General features: G+C 38.5%; 1 protein-coding gene across 2 annotated transcripts in view; it reads right to left on the bottom strand.

The window, feature by feature from the left end:
• LOC108239683 (adenylate cyclase type 1) overlaps positions 1–22,073 on the bottom strand; it is a 33,793-nt gene extending 11,720 nt beyond the window's left edge. The window contains exons 1-4 of one of the 2 annotated variants that reach the window (XM_017422566.3): positions 21,127–22,073; positions 18,883–19,032; positions 18,561–18,679; positions 11,192–11,303 (exon numbers count right to left, since the gene is read on the bottom strand). In XM_017422566.3, coding sequence (XP_017278055.1) covers positions 11,192–11,303; positions 18,561–18,679; positions 18,883–19,032; positions 21,127–21,735 — 990 coding nt within the window. In that variant the 5' untranslated portion in view covers positions 21,736–22,073. The remainder of the gene's footprint in view (positions 1–11,191; positions 11,304–18,560; positions 18,680–18,882; positions 19,033–21,126) is intronic. The other variant, XM_017422567.2, reaches the window with a different exon arrangement.
• Positions 22,074–22,512: the final 439 nt, after the last annotated feature.

Genomic DNA, 22,512 nt, shown 5'->3' with positions numbered 1-22,512 from the left:
CCACACTCTCTATTTCTGAATTGAGAAAGCTCCTCGGATGAGAAGCGAAACGTCTTCAGCTACAGAATAGAAGTCCAGTTGTTTTTGTTTTTTAACTTTTTTTTTAATTTACCATGGCCTGGATGACTGAGAATCTACACCAGCATAATTCAATCAGTTGGGAAATGCCATCTACTTAACGTGGGTACAGCTGGGAGATTCGTTCCTCATCATGTCTGTGTGTATGATACTACTATACTATACTATACCCTTATTTCTTCTTCTGTTATATCTCTCCTTCGACATCAAATTATGTATTTCACTTCACATCGTTTCCCAAAGAACTAAATGTTGACAGAGACTGATTAACACTCATAAATAAATGGCAATGGATCAAATATGCATCTTACTACAGTTTTTGGTTGTTTACCTGCATAAACATCAAGCAGTTTATTTGAGGTAACAGAAAGATGCTTTTATTTTTTTCAAACATTAAAGTGACACAAACCAGGCAATTATTTTTTTATGTTGACATATGTAGCAATGCCATGTCTCCTCACTGACTAATAATTTCATTTCCTGATCATTACTTCATAAAAACTGTTTAAATTCATACCGACAATAAACAGCTCCAACGATACAACCGATCCCTGCTACTTTTGGGAATTAAGGTGAGTCACTCACTCGTTGGAACAATAAGCAACAACATGGAAATATGGCTTACAAATATAACCCATCATTGGAGGATATGAGCAACAGACATTCATTTTACCACGGAGACCAGGTTACCGTGGGCGCTTCCTCATAACCCTTCATTGTTTCCATTAAGGTAATGGGATTGCTGCCCATGCATATGAAGAGCACAGAGACTCGTAATTATGCACATCGATCGGCACACAAGACAAGAAGAAAGCTCTATTTTTAATCCGGGAACCATGTGAGTTTCAGCATGGCTTGGACTTGTTGGCAGCTGTTTTATCTCTGAGTGTAGGTTTATCTGCTGTGGTCTCTGATGGCTCTGTGACACGGTGGAATGAAGAATATATTCTTAGACACAGACAAAAAAAAAATTGTGCTATGCTCTACATGTACTGTAGATGCTCAGCAGCTGTTGGGCTCTTTCTGGCCAAAGCAATAAATTCTAAATTGAAAGTATAACTACTAAATAAAATAAGGATTATAAACCATTTAAATAATAGCAATTAAACACATAGAAAACATTCCATATATAGATTTACCAATCACACAGTGGCAATACAATGTTTGAGCACCCTGGCCAAAGGTTTAGGTGCTTTGAGTCACTATTAAGTGATTTTTAAAAGGTAAAGGCGTAACAATATTTTCACACTGTAAGGCTTTTTTTTATTATTGATTCTGATGAAAGCTTTAGTGCAGGATATCTCATCAGAGTCAAATCAGAATTGCTGGAAGATGACTGAAATTCCAAGCAATTTGAATCTAGGCCTAAATTTCTTCAAAATAATTGAAACTGTTTAAGGGCACCTTTTTCAGATCAATCTTCCTTAGAATTGTCAAACTGAAACTGCCGTATTTTTAAGCTCCGGCACCCGAAATCTAAAATAAACCCCAAAGAAACAATGAACTTATAGCTACTCAGCTAGGATGACAGTGGACAGTTTAGTTAACAGGTATGAGCTAAATCAGCTGCAGCTCAAAAATCAGCAAAAACCAAACAACAGTGGTTCAGGTGGAGGACCTGAGAAGATCCTCCGACCAATTTCCCATTCATTTGGGGAGTGGAAGGTGAGTAAGCTGGACTGGTGAAAGAACTCACAGGCCACATACAAAAATGCCAGAGTCAACAATACTTCCTGTGAAGACTCCAATCTTTTAACGCCTGCGACACCGTGCTGGAGATGTTCTGTGAGACAGTAGTGGCCATTTTCAACGCGTGATGGGAGGCCAGCATAAAAGTAATAGACACCAGGAAGCTTAACAATCTGTAGAAACAGTGGTTTAACAGAGAACATTGTCCAGGCTCCAGTAAGTCATTAATAATGCCGATCACTTCCTTCAGAGTGTTGTGGTTAGTCAGAAAAACACTTTTATCCACTAAATGATCAGCATAAAGAGTTCCACTGAACACTACAGGAAATCTTTCCTCCTTACAGTCATTAGCCTCTATAACTTCTCCCCCGATCACCCCCCCTCACACAAACACAAACACACACACACATTATAAACACTCTTTAGTCTCTCATGTAGCACAAGGAAAAGCTTTTGTATAAAGAGCAATAAATATTGGTGGTGTTGCGTACTATCGAATACATACAGTGCTGTTTCTTTGCAGTAACTCTTACGCTGCTGTAGGTGCAATAATCACATGCAATCTCTAAATTAGAAAGAAATGTTTATGTACAATGTTTACCCAATTAATGCTCTCCTCTCTCCTGTAAACCCACATTTATTTTTATTTTGTTGTGCAAATGCTTCCTCATTCACACTGATGTTTTGCTGCTTTTCTTGCACATTTTTAGCAATCTAACCAAGTTCACATATTTTGTCTTCTTATGTTAATTTTAGTTTTTAACTGTACCATTCTGCTTCTTAGCTTTTAGCCAGCCTTTTTGCTACTTTTAGCTTCTAGCTAGCCTTTTTTGCTTCATTTAGCTCTTATCTGGCCTTTTGCCATGTTTAACATTTAGCTAGTAAAAGTAAGTGGTGGTGCTGCCTACTGCCATGTTTAACTTTTAACATTTAGCATTTAGTAAGTGTTTTCTTACTTTTACCGTTTTTTAGCCAGTCTGCAGATTCATTTAGTGTCAACAACTCAGTTTCAGCTCCTTTAGCAAATTTCAGCATGCATTCAGCACTTAGCATTACACTGTTTATTGGTAGAAAAATGCAATTTCGCTAATTATTTTAATAAACTGTTGCTATTTTTATGTTTGATTCTTAGTTCTTGTTTTATTTTGCATATCTTAATTCAACTATTTTGTATATCTATGTGCAACTTCTCTCACTCACTTTTCTCTTGCTTCTAAAATGCTGTCAGATTTTGATAGGATACTTTATGTTCTTCAAGTTTATTGTACACTCATTTAATAATAAAACCTCTGTTTTTGTAAGACAGCAGGTGAGTTGACTTTGAGGTAACTCGGGGTCAGAGAGGCGCAGAAACAGATGGCTCAACAGTGAGACGCAGCTGAAGTTACAGGAAGCAGGGAAAGCCCTGGTCCTCAAAGAGTCTCTTACAGTGTATTTTTCCTTCACTAATCTGCTGTGTGAGGGCTTAGGAGCTGATTCAGACCCAAGCAGGATTACCACCATCATGTGACTGAAGTACTGTTGCCAATCTGGGTGGTCAAAGAAAAGAGCAGCGTGTAAGAAACAGGTTGAGTTTGACCTCTGTTTACAACGTCATTTAGAAAGAAAACAGCGAGTAAAAATAAAGCAATTTAAAATCAGAAAAGCTGTAAGCAAGAATAAGACACAGCTGCGTCCGTATATGCTTGTATGTATGCTAACTGGCAAACAATTTAGTGCACTCGTAGAAAAAAGGAGGCAAAAAAAAGAAAGATACCGAAGCATAAAAACAGGGAAGGGGAACGTTCAATAAATAATAATGAAGAAAAAGATTAGCCAGCTGAGAGTAGCAGTTCATTTCCTCCAAGTTCCCAAAGGAGAGAGCAGAACACACTGTGCTTCGCTTTTGATACAAAGGCAAAGATCACCGCTGTGCTGATGGGGCTGAAGATTAGGACTTCTAGTCCTGTAACGTGGAAGGTGTGTTTGCTATCTGTCTGTAAATTTGTGCTGGCTTAAATTACAACACCTGCAACTGAAAAAAAACAAAAAAACAAACACATTCGCAGTTTCTAATTTTAAGTCTTAAACAGTTTCATATGTTTTTGTGTTATTCACATTAAAACATATTTGTTTATTCTCCTATCCAGCATAGTTTTAAGATGTCTTTCACATCAACATCCCATCAACACAGCACCAGTGATTTATTATCACCCCCCGCTGAAAGGTAAAGGTGGATGATAATATTTTTTGCTTGTTTTAGTATGTTCATGGGCCTGTCTGTTACCAAAGTACCTCATGAATCATTGAGTAAACTTTCATTAAACTTACTGAATATAATCGTTTGGTGTACATTTACACCTCATTAAGTTTTAGAGTCAGCCCAATTCAAGATGGCTGCCACAGATAATCAACCATAGCCAACACAAAAATTATTATATCTCAGGGAACTTTACATATATTGAGCTAAAATAAAACCAAAATGATTCCAATGTCATCATTTCTCAACACAAGATGCGCTTAGTTTAAAACTGTCAAATGAAAAGCGGCAGGCGGCATGCATTCCCTTAATGAATGTTAGGCCTTTAATTGCAAATAGGTTTCTGTCAGGTGTAAATGTTGGGAAAGGTTTCTAGCAAAGGAAACAATTTTTCATCTGTGGCTTTAAGTTGGCTTCTGTTCTTTCAGACGTTGCTTTTATTTTATTTTTTTTTTATCAATTTAAATTCATTTTGGTTCGGCAGCAACACTTCCTCCTCTCACTCTGTGGTGGGCTGCATCGAGTGGGTGAAGTACGTGACGGAAACCTGGATAAAATAGCAGATATGACAAATAGCAAATGCTCAGCATTTCCAAACGGCTTACTTCTTATAGATTGGCACTGGCTTTACGAACAGCTGACTGGAAACAAGCAGCGCTGTTTTCTTGGAGAGATGTAAAGAAACTGGGTGGAATATATTTGAGAGGCTGATAAAATGTTCTTGGACACCCAAATAGCCCGCAGTGTTTGTGTAAGGCAGCCAACGTTGACACACACACTGGTTACCGGCTCTTAAAAATAAAAAAAGAAGTTGGAAAGCTGTGCAAAATTTCTATTAAAACCTGAAAATAAAAACACAAATCTATACCCATATTGAACAATTAAATGATGATATATAGGAATTTTAACATTTATAAATAAATATGTCTGTTTTAATCTGATGGGAGCAACATGTAAACAAAATGTTGGGACTACTATATAGGTCCAGCATTCCTTGAAGGATTGCATATCGACTGCCATCTTTCATGCCAGAGTTTTAAACTACAACCAGCTTATGCTGATTAGAGAAGTTATAGATGTTCTGCGCAAACATTATGCTGTTAAATGACGTAATAATGAGAGATCTTACAGGATGTAATAGCATTCAGAGAATATGTTGAGGATGATTCTCACCTACTTCCATACCAAATTTAGCTCAGTATCTGAAAAATTGACTGAGTTATAGAAACACACGGGCAAAAACATTGTCCATCTTTGCTTTTCTTAATTTAATCATACACCGAATAAGTGTTAATTTGTCATATTGTCTCTTTTTGTAATATCAACAATCGTCAACGTTCTCAGTACAGTTTAACTGGAGACAGCCTTTCATTGACATCTCTGTTTGTCTGAACAGTTCTTTTAATCATTTTGCATTTATTTTAAAATAACAATATTTTTCGGGTTTTGAATATAGACCTGTATGGTAAAAACCTTGTCAGAACAGGTCACACTGGGTTACATTTGCTTCATGTATAAACCAATATGAGCTGAGGGCAACATTCATTGCAACCAAAATTATTGTCAGGTTACTTTTTCCTTCGAAACATTCATCCTACTTGCTCTGCTGTCAAGGATTCAAGCAGGCTTATTTGGTTTGGGTTTTGCTGTAGTCTACAGTTTTAAGTACACAGGCGTCTGAGGGACAACAGCAGGACTTGGGAATGATCCTTGCATCTGCTCATGAGACAAACCCAGACAGGATTATTTGATTGTGCATAAACCCAGATTTGAGTTTTCTGGAAGGCATCTGCCTGCATGTGAGCAGTTCAGGTCCTCAAATTTAGAGTAATACAGTTATATTTGCAATATATTTTCAGGCAGATTTATGTATTCTCCATTTAGATGTACAACCCCCTTTCCGACTAAGTTGCGGTGTTCTGTGGAATGCAGATTAAAACAGAATGCAAAAATCTGCACATTTTATGAATCCATTTTTTTTCCCAATGGAACAAAGTAAGCACATCAAATGTTTAAACTAAGAAAATGTGCCATTTTTTGAAAAAAAAAAAAAGGAAAAGTTTTGAATTTAATGGCAACAACTAAAGGAAGTTTGGAAAGGACCATGTTTCCCACTGCGAAGCATCCCTTCTTCGTTTAACAACAGTTTGTAATCATTCTAAGAACAGAGGAGAGCAGCTGCTGGAGGTTTTGGAGGGAATGTTGTCCTATACTTGTAGCTGTTCAACAGTCCTAGAGCTTTATTGCAGCTTTTTTTGTTTCATGTTGCGCCAAATGTTTTCAACTAAAGAGAGGTCTGGACTGCAGGCAGGCCACTTCCGCACCCAGACTGTTCTACTATGAAGCCATGCTGCTGTAATGGATGCAGTCTCGCTGAAGTGAAACCTGAAAAAATATGTTGTCTGGATGGGAGTATTGTTCTAACACCTGTATATACTTTTCTGCATTGATTGTGCCTTTCCAAATGTATAAGCTGCCCATGCCATAGGCACTAATGCACTCCCATACCATCAGAGAGGCAGGCTTTTGAACTAAACACTGATAACAGGTCGAATGGTTCCACATCTCTACAGTATGAAGGACGTGGTGTCCGTGGTTTCAAAACATTATTTAAATTTAGATTTGTCTGACCATAGAACAGTTTTCTACATTACCTCAGTCCATTTTAAATTAGTTTTGGTTCAGAGAAGATGGTGGTGTTTCTGGATGGTGTTCACATATGACTTCTTTTTTGCATGATAGAACTTTAACTATCATTTGTGGATGGCACAAACAGTGATTTGTGGAAGTGTTCCTGAGGCCATGCAGTGATATTCATACCAGAATCAGATCTGTTTTTAATGCAGTGCTGCCTGAGGGACCAAAGATCACGGACACACAATATTGACTTTCAGTCCTTTGCAACAGAGATTTGTTCAGATTCTTGAATCTTCTGATGATATTATGAACAGTGGATGATGGGACATTCAAAGTCTTCCCAATTTTCCATTGAAGAAAATTTATTCTGAAATTGTTCCACTATTTTTAGAAGCAGTCTTTCACAGACTAGTGAACCTCTGCCCATCTTTACTTCTGAGAAATATAGCATCTTTAAAATGTTCTTTTTATACCCAGTCCTCCTACCGACCTGTTGCCAGTTAAATTAATTAGTAGCAAAATGCTATTTTAAGTATGTTTACTATGTTCTGTTGTGTATATATTATGGGTTTATGAGATTTGCAAATCATTGCATTTTGTTTTTGTTACATTTTACACAATGTCCCAACTTTTTCGTAATTAAGGGTTGTAAAAAGTAGAGTGGGCAGGCTTTGTCAAACAGGAGGCTATCTAAACTACAGAGTGATCTGCACATGAGTTGAGAAAAATTCTGTGATCTTTCACAGTCACATGTAAGTGAACAAAAACAAAACTCTCACTTGCTAAGAATGTGAGAGACAGCAGATAAATCCATCATTGAGCCCTCCTAAAAATAGAAACATGAAGGAAAAAAAAAACAGGAAAGAGAGTGCAGAGAACCACGGGGCTTAAAAGACACAGTTGAGGAAAGTAGGCTGCAGCTTGTCAATCAAAACAACTGAGAAACAAGGAGCGGAGGAGTCTGAAAGCTGTGATGCAGGGAGGTGTTGCAAGAGGAGAGAAAAGAGGGACAAGAATAAAAAGCTTTGTGAAACTCTGCCACGGAAACGTACCCGTGTGCATGAGCACACAAAAGCTCATCTAGAACAGAGCTATTAATGTTACACTGCACAACAAGAACCATAAACGGATCACAAACCTGAAGTTAGGGGATTGGACTTGGAATAGTTCCACTCCAACTGTTTTAGAACGGTAATGTATTTCTTTTTCTTTACCTCGATTATACAGAAAAAAGAGATAACTCTTCATGTTCTAACTTTATCATCTTTGTTTCCATCAGCAGCAGGTGGCAAGAACCAATGATCCACAACTATGCTAAAATATGGACTGACATAACAAATAGGTTGTGAACAAAGGCAGGCAGAACTGTGAGCATTCAACAGTTTGTTCAAAGAAGACACTTGAAAAACAAAAAGTGCTGCCAGTCTGAAAGGGAGATTCACTCATGCTGTATTTCGTCCTAATTATTGCCCACTAACTAATGGAAATGGCAAAGCAATAATGTTTTTTCCCATGTCTGTGGGTGCTTGTGTTTGTGTGTCTGTCTGTTAGCAAAATATTGAATAAACCACTGAATGGATTTTAATAAAACTTACAGAAAGCAGTCATTGGAGGTACATCTCCAGCTGATCAACCTTTAGAGTCAACCCAATTCAGTATGACTACCACAGCCAACTGACCTCAAGAATCACAAAAATGGCTATAACTCAATTAAAGACATAAAATCTGGTGTGGTAGTAGCTGAGAGGCATTCACAATACATATTCAAAGAAGTAACAAATTGTACAAGACGTTTGTTTAATATTTTGCTATTTAGAACAAACTCTGCGGGTTATTTAAAGATCTTCTGAACTACTGGACAGGTTTTAATAAAACTTTCAGGAAATTGTCATTGGATGTACATTTATAACTGATCATTTTTTTAAGCCAATGCAATTCAAAATGATTACCATACCCAAATGACCTTAGAAAATACAAAAAACAGCTATAATTCAGTCAATTTTATAGACACTGTGCTAAAATTCTAGCTCAGCTCTATCATATCATGCAATTTCTCATAGTATAAAAATATGACTGTGCACAACATTATACCAAAGTATGACCAAATCTGCTGAAACTTCATCATTTCTCAACATAGACCGATCTTACTTTAAACCTTCAGCACGAAATGTGTTGGGCATTAAGCATTCCTTCAAGGAATGCTAGGCCTTTAATTTGTCAACAGTTCCGAGTGGAAGTCAATATTCTACTTAGACTCCTCAAAGAGAAACACAGCACTCATAGTAAGCTAATGCAAGTCTCATAGTTAGGTAAATAAGACTTTTTTATAACATTAAAAGGTGACTTTGTATGGAGACATAATCACTGTCTTCACTTTATAAAACCTGAAAGTAAAAGAGAGCCGTAAAGAACTTTATGCGTTGCTTGTCTGCATGTTTGACTGTGCAGTTCTGTCTTTTTTATACCTGAGCTAAAGAAAAACATGACATATTTACCCTGCAAACATCTTTTGATTAATGAGACGATACAGGTGAAAAGCAGATAAGTGTCCTCAAAAGCTGAATCACGAACAATATCTATCAGCTAAGCTTATATTTAGAGACTGTACGACCGCAGTCAGTCGGAGTCAGAGTAAGCGTTCAGATGGTTTCCATTCATTCATGTTAAAAAATTTAGAGGGAGTAGAGCAGAGGAGTCTCGGTCTGCTACATCAACAGCACTTCAAGAGAACACTGTGTTCCTGGCCCACTTCCCATGCAGCTTGACAAGTCCAAAGAGTGGACAGGTGGTGTGGGGATGGTGCTGGAATGGTTCTATGAGACGATGCCCAGTGGCCATGTGGCATCGCCCGCTCTTCGTATGGGACGAGAGGGAGCCTGCGTGCCCAGAGTGACCACAGCTATGAGTCACTGGCATCGCCACTTCCTGCCAAAGTGGATACGAAGGAGTGTGGCTTTGGGTCAGGGCAAGGCAAGAACATCTGATGGCAGTTTTATTGGCTACATGGACAGCCTTTCAGGGAAAAGCGACATTCCAAGCTTGCTACCAAGCGTAGAACAAACCACAGCTCAAATCAAAAACAGCAGGCAGACTGACACATTTGAAGAGACAGATTTACTATTTAAGGAACCTTGAAGAAAGAAAAAATATATATCATATGAATTCATTAACCTGTTTTTATGTGACAAATAAATGTTTAGTATTATTTGAAGTAATGTGTATTGCCCACTAGTTTTCATGCCAGACCTTTAGACTGAGAACATCTTATGATGAGAGGGGACAGAGTTACCTTGTAGCCAATTTGGTGCAAGATTTCATGCAATATTGTGAGCTCTCACGTGATATGGTAACACTCATAGCGTGTGTTGAGGATGAATCTCCTCATGACCACACCATAATCTGACTCAATGTCTGTATATTGAAAGATTTATAGCCATTTTTGTGTACGCTAATGTTGATTAGCTGTGTCTGCCATTTTCAATGGGATTGACTCAAAAAGTGATTTAGTTGTAGATCTAAATCCAATGACTGCTGTCTGAGAGTTTCATTTAAATATGTCTACTAGTTCATGAGATGTTTTGCTAGCAGACAAACAAACCCGCACACAGACATGGGCAAAATCATTATTGCTTCTTGCCTTCTGTGACAGCCAATAAAAACGAATTAAACCTGATGAAAAAAACAAAAAACATCAGCAGTCAGGTAAAACTATGTATTTAAATAAATTGGAAAGACAGCGAGAATTAAAACTGACAAAAAGAGGTTTTGCCTTTTTTTTTATTTCTAAATTTGTGCCTGTAAACAAACAAGTTAAAAATAGATGCTTCTGACAGAGCCAAATAAAACCTTCAATAAAGGAAAAAAAAAAAAGGCTCGTTTTAATCCAGCACATTATAGGAATTTATGAGTGCATGTTGAAGGTAAAAGAAGCCAGAGTGCACAGATAGGGTCACAGAGCTACTATGTCAGCCAAGTTCAAATCACAAATGTTGTTCTTTGACATAACTGTGTCCCATATAATCCAAATACATTTTGACAGCAGTAAAATTAACAATAAGAAATAAAGTGAAATATTTTCAAACCTAACTAAAATCATGCACGAATGGAAATATTGACAGATGGGAGCGCTGCAATCTTTTTCCACATCCATACCAAGTCCAATCGGAGACGAGTACAACTCATCTCCCTGCTATCCCTTCACTCGGTTCATTCACACAACAAGTGAGGAGGCGAGGTTTAGCCGTGGGTAAATCCGGCTGAGATTAAAGAGGTCTGTCAACTCTTCTTCAAATGAAGCACTAGATAATCATATTAAGCATCATATGGGATCCCAATATTCACTGTGACATCATGCCTGCTACAGGCAAGCGCCAGTAGCCTGTGGCCAAAGCGATGCACACACACACACCGACACACACACACTCACACACTGCTATGTCAGAGTTTGGGCAAAGCATTTAGTGAGCAAAGAGAAAAAAAGAGCTGCTCTGAATGCCAACAGTGGCTGTAATTGAGGGATATGGCTTCAAGGAATGGAAACAGACTCACCGTGGCGAGCTCATCAAACTTTCCAAACAGCTCATTTAGCAGCTTAACCAATTCCTGGGCTGTGCACTGAGAGGCCAGGCTGGTGAAACCAACTATATCTGCAAACAGGATGCTGTAACAGAGGAAAGAAACGAAAGGTTTGAGTCAGAGCAGGTCAGTCAGAAGAGCATCTTGTTGTGTTTCAAGGAACCTAAAGATCAGATTTTTTGTCTGAAGTGGCATTAAGCGTGGAAAATCTGACGATTTTCTTAAGGAAATGTGAAAATTTAATAAACATTCATATGAGTCACCTGCAGAAAAAATCAGAGGAATGAAAAGAAAGGAGCTGTGAAGAATCTGTTCCCTTTTCTCTATCTGCCTGGCAATGCATGCAGTGAAGCAGAGCAAATTAAAGAAAGCAGCAGCAGAATTGTCATGGGGATCCACGACACGTCCTGTTATGAACTGCAAAGGAGCCATTCTAAAATCATGCAACCGTCAAGGTGTTGTCACCGGCTGAACTTCAGTTCTCCTAATTTTTTAATTTTTATTTTTGGAAGCTGTTTACAAGACTGAAAAACGTACTGCCAAACCAGAACCAAGCTTTGCTGACTTTACTATCTGATGATGTCAGCTGTGGTTTTACTGGCACCTAAACAGAAGTTATTTAGGAGTTATTAAATCAATAATGGGGACTTCTGAAGAGGTTAACATAGTTGCTATCAGTCATAGCAGAAGATCAGCGTCTTCGCTGATAGAACAGCAAACAACTCTAAAGCTTCTCTCATATGAAAAGACGTTGCAACTTTTTCTTTTTTAAAATCCGACTACTGCAAGTTATTCAGAGTTATAGAGTGCTGAATGGAGGGTTTATCAAATCAACAAGTATTTTTGAAAGCTTCTGTTCACTTTTCAACTCATACCATGGGTGACTTCTCAATAGTTATTGGCAAAAAAAAAAATCTCTGGTGTATCAGGTTCATGTCTCTTATAGAGCACTGAACTGATTAAACAAGTGGTGCTATGCTAACTAGCACTTTTTTGTGATGAAGCTTGTCACTTTCTGAGTGGGATCCTTAAAGATGTGTTCAGTCAGTAATGGTACATAAGCACCCATCTCAACCTTTTGTTTGAAAAAAAAAAATTACAGAAAAAGCACCTAAAAGTACTCCAGCTCATAAGAATCAGCAGACAATATTTTCAGTTCTGAGCAATATAAAGTGCAGAGAGTTTCCACGATGCCTTAGTAAACTTAGCTGTCCTCATTCGTCCCTTGTGTTCGGTAACAAGGCAGAACAGAAAGTTTTGTGAAGGATTCGCCTTGTGTGGTAGTACGAGATGGTGTGAAGGGGATTAGTCACGAAACTGTCCCGAACAACTTGCATCTCTGCAGCTTTTGTACTGATGGCAGACTGTTACCTTCATGTGGGCTTGAGATTTTTCACAGCGTGACAGAGTGCTGGATCTCTAAGAGAGAGAGCTGCTAAATGTCACTTTGTTGTCTCACAGATGTCACCACGATGAGGGGCAGTGGATACCGTTTGTGTTAAATCTTTCAATTAATAACCATCTGTGCCTAATAAATGTTTGAAACAAAAACAAGATCAAAGATCAAATAGAACAGGGCAGGGATTGTATAGTTATGTTGGATTACAGTGTCTTTTCCAAAAAAAAATGTTCTCAGACTTTATATTTATGACTTTATAGTAAATCCTTATAGTAAAATTATTACAGTAGTCAAAAGCTAAGTACCATAACATGCAGCCTGCAAAAAAAAGAGAGAGAGAGGGAGAGAAAAAACCCTCCAACAATTTGAATTATATAAACTACAAATGATGTTTGTCAAAAATGACCAAAAGACTGAATCAGAAACACCAAAAAATCAAAGCGATCAGCCTACACAACACATGTTCAGTTAATTTATCCCTCAAGCTAACACAAGTTATGTTTTCTGCCTGCGCTGGCTGAAACATGAATCCAAGCCAAAACTATTTAAGACTGTCATCTAATTTGCTTCATAAATTTCAGATAAATGTCACTGCGGCGCAAAACAGCTGAGCAAAGATGGAAAAAAAAAAAGAAGTTTAAATTGCCCATTTTTCACTGGAGAGCGAATTTTACTTTTGACTGCTATTCAACATTTGTTAGCAGCTCCTGTTTAAAGAAAGCTGAGGAAAATCGAGTCCCTAAAGTTCTGCCTTCTATAGGTTCACCAACAGAAAAATGTTTGTTTTTTCTGCGATGAAATTAATAGTTAAAACCACATTTGCTTATGATTAAGTATAATCAAACATGATGTGCTGCAGAAAGCGTCTCAAAGCACAAAGGGCCCTAAAGCCTCCTGACTTCTAGTGACCTTTAGGTATTTTTGTTTCAGACAAGCCAATTGCATGTAATCCACTGGCTCCATATGCACGCATGAGAAGTGAAAACATAAACAGCTGTCTCCTAAGTTTGGGACATTTTATATACGCAATGTTAAACTATAAAACCTTATGAAACAGAAAACATTCTAAATAAAACTAGCATACCTTGATGAAAGTTGTTCTATATTGCAGTCGCCTTAAATGCTAAAGATTGAAGCAAAGGTTTTGTGTGTTAGTGCTCAAGATATATATTTTGGGGAGGACTCTCAGCTACTATCACGCCAGATTTTAGCTCAATATTTGTAAAATTAACTGAGTGACAATCATTTTTGAATTTGCTAAAGTTGATCATCTATGGCAAAAATCTAAATGCATAAAAAGTGGCATTCAAACTCTCTGGCAGCACGGAATGAGAAATTGTACTGCTATCAACATAAATACACTGTAGCAGTGTTGATTCCAAAGAACTCATTGTCACTCACCACCGTTTCTGCAAGCAGAGATACAATCTAATTCTGTAACCCACAACGAGGAAGCTACTGTTTATATCCTCTCTACCCAGAAATGCAGCTGAGTTCTCTGGCCCTATCACAAATGGGCAGATAGACACTGGACATCAGGTTTTAGGTGATGGGAAACACCACTCAAGCTATTATGACAAAAAGGGGCTAACACCAGTGTGAAGGTACAGCTTATACATGTGTGTTTATAGGAATCTTGGAGAAACATTTACTGCCTTTAGCCCAAGAGGTTCATGGTTTTTAAACAGAACTGTGCCAGACCTCATTCTGTATAACTTACAGTGGTGTTGCTTCATACACACACTGTGGGGGTGTGCGGGGGTGTGCTAGACCAGCCTGCAGTCCAGATTTCTATCTCATTGAAAATGTACATTATTATTTGACTGCACATCACGAGGTGGAGAATTAAACTATGAGCATGAGCTTTTGAGCAGCTGAAATCTGGCTTGTAGTAAAAACCAGACAGAAATGTAGCTGCAACAAGTTTTTAAATAAAACAAAGGGTGATGTAATATTAGTAAACATACTTCCCTTTAAAAACCATTTCAGTTGTATTGAAAATGGGAGGTCAGATATCAAAATGAATGTGGCATATGTATGTGAGCATGCAGATTTCTTTCTTCCACATAGCTGTGATTTACTTTCAGCATTAGCACTTTATAAATGCATAACATAAATCTGCTTAAACAGTCACGTCAAACTGTTATAAGCTGTAATTTGAGGTCCCACATGCAGGCACGCTGGAGGCAAGACTCTTTACTGATAAATTCAGGCAACAACGAAGCCACTAACATTGAGGAAAACCAAGGAGCATAAATACAGAAAGGGATGTCGGGGATTGACCTCAGGTCAGCTGAATATAGATGAGACCATGTGGTCAAACTAGAATCTCAGAACAAAATTATTCAAATCCACTATAAACGTAAGAGTACCAAACAAACAATAACTCAGAATCTGAAATCTATAACACAAGCTTCAATTACAGGAACAGCACAACAAGCATTTTGTAAAAATATACTTATACTGAAAACACAATTGTAACAAAATTAAAAATTTGTCAAGGCACTAAGATACCTCACACCTTGAAAAAAGGTTTAACAACAACAAGAACAATAATAATAACAATACATAATATTTAAATGAGCAACAAAATCAAAAAAAAAAAGTCAGTTTGGAGACTCTTGGGACATTTAAACAAGGTTAAATTGTTTGCTTAAGTGAATAAGTACCATTTTAGTTTTGTGTTGCATTTGGCAACAGGGAGAGCATTCCAGCCCACCGAGGCTGCAACTCGGACAGCTCTGTCACTAAAAGTTTGCATTCTGGTGTGAGGAGTGGAGAGCAGAAAACCTGCGGTTTCAGGATGGAGTGAAAGGGGTGAAGGAGATTAGAGAGGTTCTGAGGAGCACGGCCGTGCAGTGATTTGTAGGTGAGAAAGAGAATTTTGTAATGAATCTGAGACCTAACTGGAAGCCGAGGAAGCTGAATGAGAGCTGGAGTGATGTGTTGCCAGGGTTTAGTGCGGGTAAGAACCCTGGCAGCAGAGCTCTGGACATCTTTCGACAGCTTTGGGCATCCCAGACAAGACTCTGTTGCAGTAGTCCAAACAGGAGGTGCTGAAAGCATGAATGAAAATTTCTGTCACTGAATCGGGGCGTGATGGCTGGAGTCTTGTGATGGTTTTATTTTTAGATGAAATAAAAGCAGATTTTATGTTACATTTGATGTGTGACTCAAAGTAGGGAGTGGAAAGCATGAAAACACTAAGGTTGCAAACCTCAGAGGAGCACCCATCTATCCAGAAGGATATCTCCAACCTTCCTGGGATATGACTCATGCATATATTCTGACGAAATGTGCAAATAATCACTGCATTCTGTTATTTGAGGAGAACTATTGTAGACAGGAATTTTTCTGCAACAGAACTAGGAAAACTTTGCTCCAGCTCAAACATCTGGGTCTTTTCAGTGAAATGTCTTCAAGTAGAGTTGTGCTGAAATTCACTTTAAAAAGACACAGAATACAAAAATAAATATTCCTCTGGTGATTAGAACTGTACGGTATCTTGTAATGTCTGACAACTACCCCCTTTTTCCCTATCTCTGACTCGCTCTCCCACACACACACACAAACACACCGATGCGCACACTCACACTTATTCATCATTTCCTCTCCAGTGGCACGTATTTGAAGAAAGTTATTTCTCCAATTATGCAAATATCTCTTTTCCTCTCTGGGAGGCATTGCCAGAGCTACTCTTGGCAGATGTGATGTCAATTTAATCACACGGCCGAAGATACAAGCCACGTGTCGGCCCCAGGGTTAACGCTGGATGGGCCCCAGTGGAGGTACAGTGTGGGCAACGGATGTGCTGACGCCAAGTCGACAAAAGTGCAACATGCTTACTATGAACTTTAAATACACAACATGCAAGGCTTTTTGTGTATGTGTGTGTGAGTGTGCATCTGCAGCAGTTATTGGATGTCCTGTTCAAGACCCTGGTAGGTGATTTCAGATAGTTTTAATTTTATTTCAGTGCAAAAACATGCAGCCAAGCAAATTTTGCCTCATATTATCTTTATCTGTTCATCTGAGCACATGTTTGTTTTGTTTTTCTTACAATGTAGTAAGGTATAAATAGTTTATTTGTATCTGACACGGTGATTTTATTCTTATTAACCAGTTTTTATTATTTTATTATTATTTAAGTACTGCTGAACAAAAATGATATAAGTGAATGTAATGGGAAAACAAAAAACAAATTTGTCGCAAACAAATAGTGGTAAAATGTTTTACTATGAATGTGCTAAATTAAAAAAATAAATCTTCTATGTCTTTACTTGATAATGCAAAGTGATATAAAAGAAACTAAGTAAATTATTTATGATAATTAATAATAAATGTAATAGATGTTTTCACTGTCCACAAAAAATAAAAGAAAACACTAATATTTAGATTTCATTGCTGCACTGTGCTTTCACTCCTTTTTTTTTTTTTAAGGGTGACAATATAATGTGTTATATTTCATTTTGAAACTCTCTGACTGACAATATCACTCTGCCTGGATTATAATCAGAAACAACACTTTCTAACATTTCAGCAATAAAATTAAATAAACAAAAAACACGAGTATTTTGTACCACATACTGTTTAGTTTCTAATTAAAGTTCGCCTAAAAAATGAGTAATTTCCTGTCTAGGTCCATTTTAAAAAGTGGCTTTAAAAGAGTTCAAGGCAAAACACAATCAGCAGAGCTCCACCGAGATCTTTTCATATTTAACCAGCATGTGCACTATAGCAAGCTCACACATACACAGAAAGAGCATTACGCAACAAGAACCTAGTCTCCATTGCGTTTAATCCCTCGCAGCAACTTAATCCTGAGGCTAAGCAAACTCTCCTCCTCAAGCCCCCCTGCTGCTCTGAGAACATAAGAGGAGGAGGAGGAGGAGGAGAAGAAGAGCCGAAGATGAGACGTGAAAACAAGGAAATGCCGGAGCTGAAAGGGCAGATTTGACAAAGCAGCCGGTGAAGCACAACAAAAGGGAGGAATCGGGATGAAGAAACTCTGTGTTTTGGAGAGAATGGAGCAGTGATTGACATGTTGGTTTTTGTTCCCTCAAACATACTGGTTAACTCCTTTCTGATGAAGGGTTAAAGGTCAAACACAACAACTTGAACAACAGAACCAGAAGGAAAGAAAATGTAGAAGCTATGAGAGGAAACAAAGCAGTGGATTATAATAAATTATAGCCCTACATTTGAGGTAAATCTTGAAATTTGTGTTCTTTTTAAAGAATCTTAATTTGGTGCAAATTAAGAAAACTTTACTCAATGATAGATGTAGTGAATTTATAGTATAAGATCTTACAAAAAAAAAACGGAAGAGCTAAAAAAAAACTTTTTTCCAAACTGTACGATGGAATAGTTATTAGTCTGAATGCTGCACTAATATAAAAAAGTACCTCTGACAAAAAGGATTGCAGAGTACTGATTATGTTATTTGATATGTACGCTCCTGTTGCTAATAATAGCTCTCTGCTGTTATTTAAGACACTTTTAATGTGGGAATCTGTTTTTCTCTATTTCTCCTAATGGAGTCTCTTAAGGATTTCCCTTTCAGTGCCCGTAGAAATCAATACCTGCATTAAAGAAATATATTCTAACATCATGTCTTTCCCCAAAGTTCGTTCCGATCTCAACTATTAGAGTAACTTAAAAGCCTTTAATAGTCTGCTAAGAATTTTTTTTTTTCAGTTTCAGTGGCATGAGGTCCTGTTTTAATTTAGAAAACCATTGTTTAGCTCTCAGTGTTGGTTGAATTTACTTTTTTGTGCGTATTGTAAGTAACTGAAACAGTTTTTTGAATATTTTTTTCATGAAGAGAATGGTTTTTTTGGGGGTTTTTTTTTGTTTTTTTATCAAATGGAGAAAATAAAAGTGGCAACGCTTGAGTTAACGCAGTTTGTGTTGCGAAAGTGATGTTGTGTGATATGGTCCTACCTGACATTGTCATGACGCTGGATGTAGATTTTGTGAAAGATCCTTTCAGGAGGTTTCAGGAAATCCTCTTTCATCTCCATAGCTACGTTCCTGGGCAACAGACTCATTAGCAGGCGCTCCTGAGTGCAAATGTGTGTGTGTTAAAAAGACGAAGGAGGGAGGGAATATAAAGCATTTGTCATTATTAAAGTGAAAAGCAGCAACATTATCATATAAAAAAGGTGCTAGTGCCAATAAAAGATGTGCTAAACAAAAAAGGTATGAAATCTAACATATACATTTGATTAAAGCCTGGTTTGGATGAGTGCGCAGGTGCCTTCACCTGTTTCTCATTCTCATCCTCCATACGGAGCTTTTCTTCGATGCAGTTGCGAGCCTGCAGGAAGGCCTTCCTCTGAGCTCGCTCCGTCAGGATGCGCACAAACAGCCCTGACAGGTTGACGCTGGTGAACAAGACTGTGTTCGCAACCAACTGCAAAGCAGAAAAAAAACAAACAAAAAATAAATAAAAATAAAATATATTTGAGACATTTTTTATATTTTTTTTTCAATACTCTCTAAATAATGATGAAAAGTGGTGAGTGTGAACACTACCAGTAAACGTGTGCGTTTATTGATGCTGGAGAAGTTGCTTTTACTGTGTCACTTTGAATGTGTTTATAAATAATCAATGACAAGTCATTTTATATTAGGAAAAATGTGCAAAAAAAGTATTGAGACTTTGAATAATTTAGTTAATTTATATCCCAAGTGTGTGCATGTGTGTGTGTGTGTGTGCTACAGTACAATACAGTCTGCTGTAATTTATGCATAGAATAAAATATAGACATTTACAATCACTTTGGACATTTAATATTCCTCTTGTTTTGATAGTTTATGTTAGTTCAGGTTGTTTATGTTGTGTTATGTTTTGTCATTTAGCATAAATAACAGTGCTTTTTTATTTTAATTCTGATGTAGGTCCTTTTATATTACAGATTGGTAGATAAAGAGACAGAGTGTTTATCTTTGTTTGGTGTATTTATGATACTTAGGAATCTGAGCACTGATCATCTATCACCAGAGATACAGCAGCAGCTTGACTACTTTTAACCTTCTGCAGGACACAACTTTCTTTTACCTGAGTGAGGCAGCTGATGCTAACTTTGTGCACAAAACAAGGCAAGGACCTGTGATCACTTCTAAAATGTGCCCGAGCAAATCTTTACTGTGGACAAAAATTACGTGCTTATATACAAACTACGTTATATATTTTTTGTACTTTATCAACATTTTCAGAGTCGATAATAGCACACAAAATTTAGAGGAATACCAAACAAGATGGACATTTGAGTTAATGATCCAAAGCCCTCATGGTTCTGCTTATCTGTGGAAATAAATTTATTCAAAACTGACTTTTACCATTTTTTTGAAGCCTCCTTCAAGACAGAGCTCATTAATGAAATCCTGTTTAGTTTGAATTGCAAAGTTGTGAACTAATGCTGTATGTTATATCTATTCTATAAAGTTTTAGCTAAAGAAGTTTGCTGTCTGAATTTTTGTTTATTGCAAAACATGGCAATACAATCTAGGGCTGAATGGAAGGGAACCAGTTTAAATATGACTTTTTGTTTGTTTGTTTTAAGTTCACTCTCGGTTCAACAATTAGACATTTTAGGTTGAATGCCTCAGACCTATAGCTGGGTGTTGTTTCCAAGTCTGGTGGGGTCAAGCCGCACAGCTCATCTCTGAGCTTAGTGGATTAGCTCTCTCTGTTAGTGTAGCCATCACTGTCCTTCACATGAAGGCATCGTACAGACTACGTACAGAAACACTATTTCCTTTTTAAGCATGCTGTCACTAGTAAAATACACATTTCTGCTCCAGCATCTCATATATTGCACTTAAAAATAAATCTCCCATCTCCTGAAGGTTTTAAATGATCTGATTTTCTTTTAGCACACATGATAACAATATTGTGGCAGGGGGAAAAATGGCATTTAAATGTATTGTAACACTTTCTGTTACAACTCTGAACTGACACGCACGACTTTGCCCTCTTTTTCAGCACTGAAGCACATCAAGTCAAGTCTGCTCCCCTTCAAGTTGACCTACTTCTAGTGCTGGCAGGGTGTCACTTAGTTCTTAATTTACAGCCAACTCCTTCGGGACCCAAACATATTCCCAGAAGATATGATCACGGGCATGCAAACTGGTGTGGATGTGGCACACATAAACACAACCATGGCATGTTGTTATCACTTTGCAGGAAGACTTATTGTACTTAGAGGAAAGAACGAAGGTCAGGTGTCCCACCTACTCTGTTTACCTGCCATATTTCACAAAAAGTAAAACAAACTTTTTGTTAAAAAATGTTTGTGCTAAGGACTAGTTAAGAGTTTTCTTTGACTTACGCTATAAAGTCTACGAAAGTGGAGCTGTCCCTGGTGCTGAACTACGAGCCTAATTGCCTGGGCTTCAAGTTATAATGGATATAAGTCAAGTTATAATAGATATAAGTGCAACTTTCTTACTATAAATTAGGATCGTTATTGCAGAGCAACGGAGGCACATTAATCCCACTCACCGTCCTCCACAGTTTCTGTGTTTTCGCCGTGACAGAAGTCGCGGCCACGATCAGGTGCGAGATGGAGACCATGATCCCAAAAACAACAGCCAGTAGTGTCCTCACGGGCAGCAGCGCGTACGCCACGAAGGTGACCAGGATGAGCTGCCACACGCCCTGCTCTGGGGACGTCGGGGGCTCTATCCCCATCGCATCCAGTGAGAAGGGACAGCACAGGAAGGAGAAAGTGAAGCCGAAGAGCAGCGTCAGGTTGACGATCTGCTGGAGCTGAGTCACCTGCAGGTACTTGACGTTAGTTACTATGAACAGGGACAGGAAGATGACACAGTGGACCGGGTGGGAACCCTTGGAGATGGTGAGGCTGGGGCCGGACAGCAGCTCTACCACAGCCAGGGTCGCGGAGATGAAAATGAGGACCGCCAGAGCTTTGAGCGTGGACGTCTGCTCCAGTTTCAGGTTGTAGTTCTGGAAGAGGGACTCGAGTTCCTTGCAGTCGAACTCGTCCTCGCAGGCGATGGTGGTCAGAGGGACGCCCGGTGGACAGTGACTTCTCTTCCGCCTGGTTTTGACTTTCTGAAACGGTATTTCCTCCATGTCAGTGCCATTCATAAACTGAATACCTGCACACAGCTTTGGCTCAGACGCCCAGTCCCCCTCCTGCGGCGACGCGCAGACCGGAGAGCCGACGGGGGGGAAAGACACGCCGGACGACCTGGATGAGAAGAGGGTCCCGGATAGGTGACCACAGGCGCGCTCCCACACTATCCACAGGTTGGACCGTGTTTTCTTCTGGAGGGTCAGCTGGGGAGAAAACCCTTCATTTTCTGGCTGCCTTAGAAGACGAGCTGCAAAAATGGATGGATCCAATCAAAATGTGAGGTTTCGTTTGAGCGCCACATGAGGAGCAACGCACACGACGTCTAGTTCTGGATGTGTTTTTTTTTTTTTCTCTCTCCTTTGCGGGGCTCAGATAGGATCACGCCTGCGCATTCTGAGGTGAAGATAAGACACGTCTGAGCTCCTCAGCGCGCACAGTTAAGACGAAGTGAATGGAGCTGCTGTACGGAGATTTTCTCAGCAGACAGATTGAGCTGTGCATCATCATCATTATCATCATCATCATCCTTAAAGACAGTTTCCATGTCTTTTATTTGTTTCCGCCTGCACGTTTCCTCCATTAAAGCGTTTACAATCTAATCTTTGCAGATTCCATTCATGCTTTTTTTCCCTTTCTTGTGCTTTAAGGATGCAGCCACTTTGTTTGCTTTGCACAGGCATGACGACATTCACCATAAGAGTTCTGTGTTGAGGGTGGGGGGCAGCTACCCCTCAACAACAGCACCCCAGTTTTTCACCGAAGGAGGTGTCTCATTCATTACCAGCAAA

The sequence above is a fragment of the Kryptolebias marmoratus genome, linkage group LG20 (assembly GCF_001649575.2).
Source record: "Kryptolebias marmoratus isolate JLee-2015 linkage group LG20, ASM164957v2, whole genome shotgun sequence".
In the NCBI taxonomy this organism is placed as follows: domain Eukaryota; kingdom Metazoa; phylum Chordata; class Actinopteri; order Cyprinodontiformes; family Rivulidae; genus Kryptolebias; species Kryptolebias marmoratus.
The sequence above is the reverse complement of the archived record's forward strand: the minus strand, read 5'-3'. Positions and strand labels throughout refer to the sequence as shown.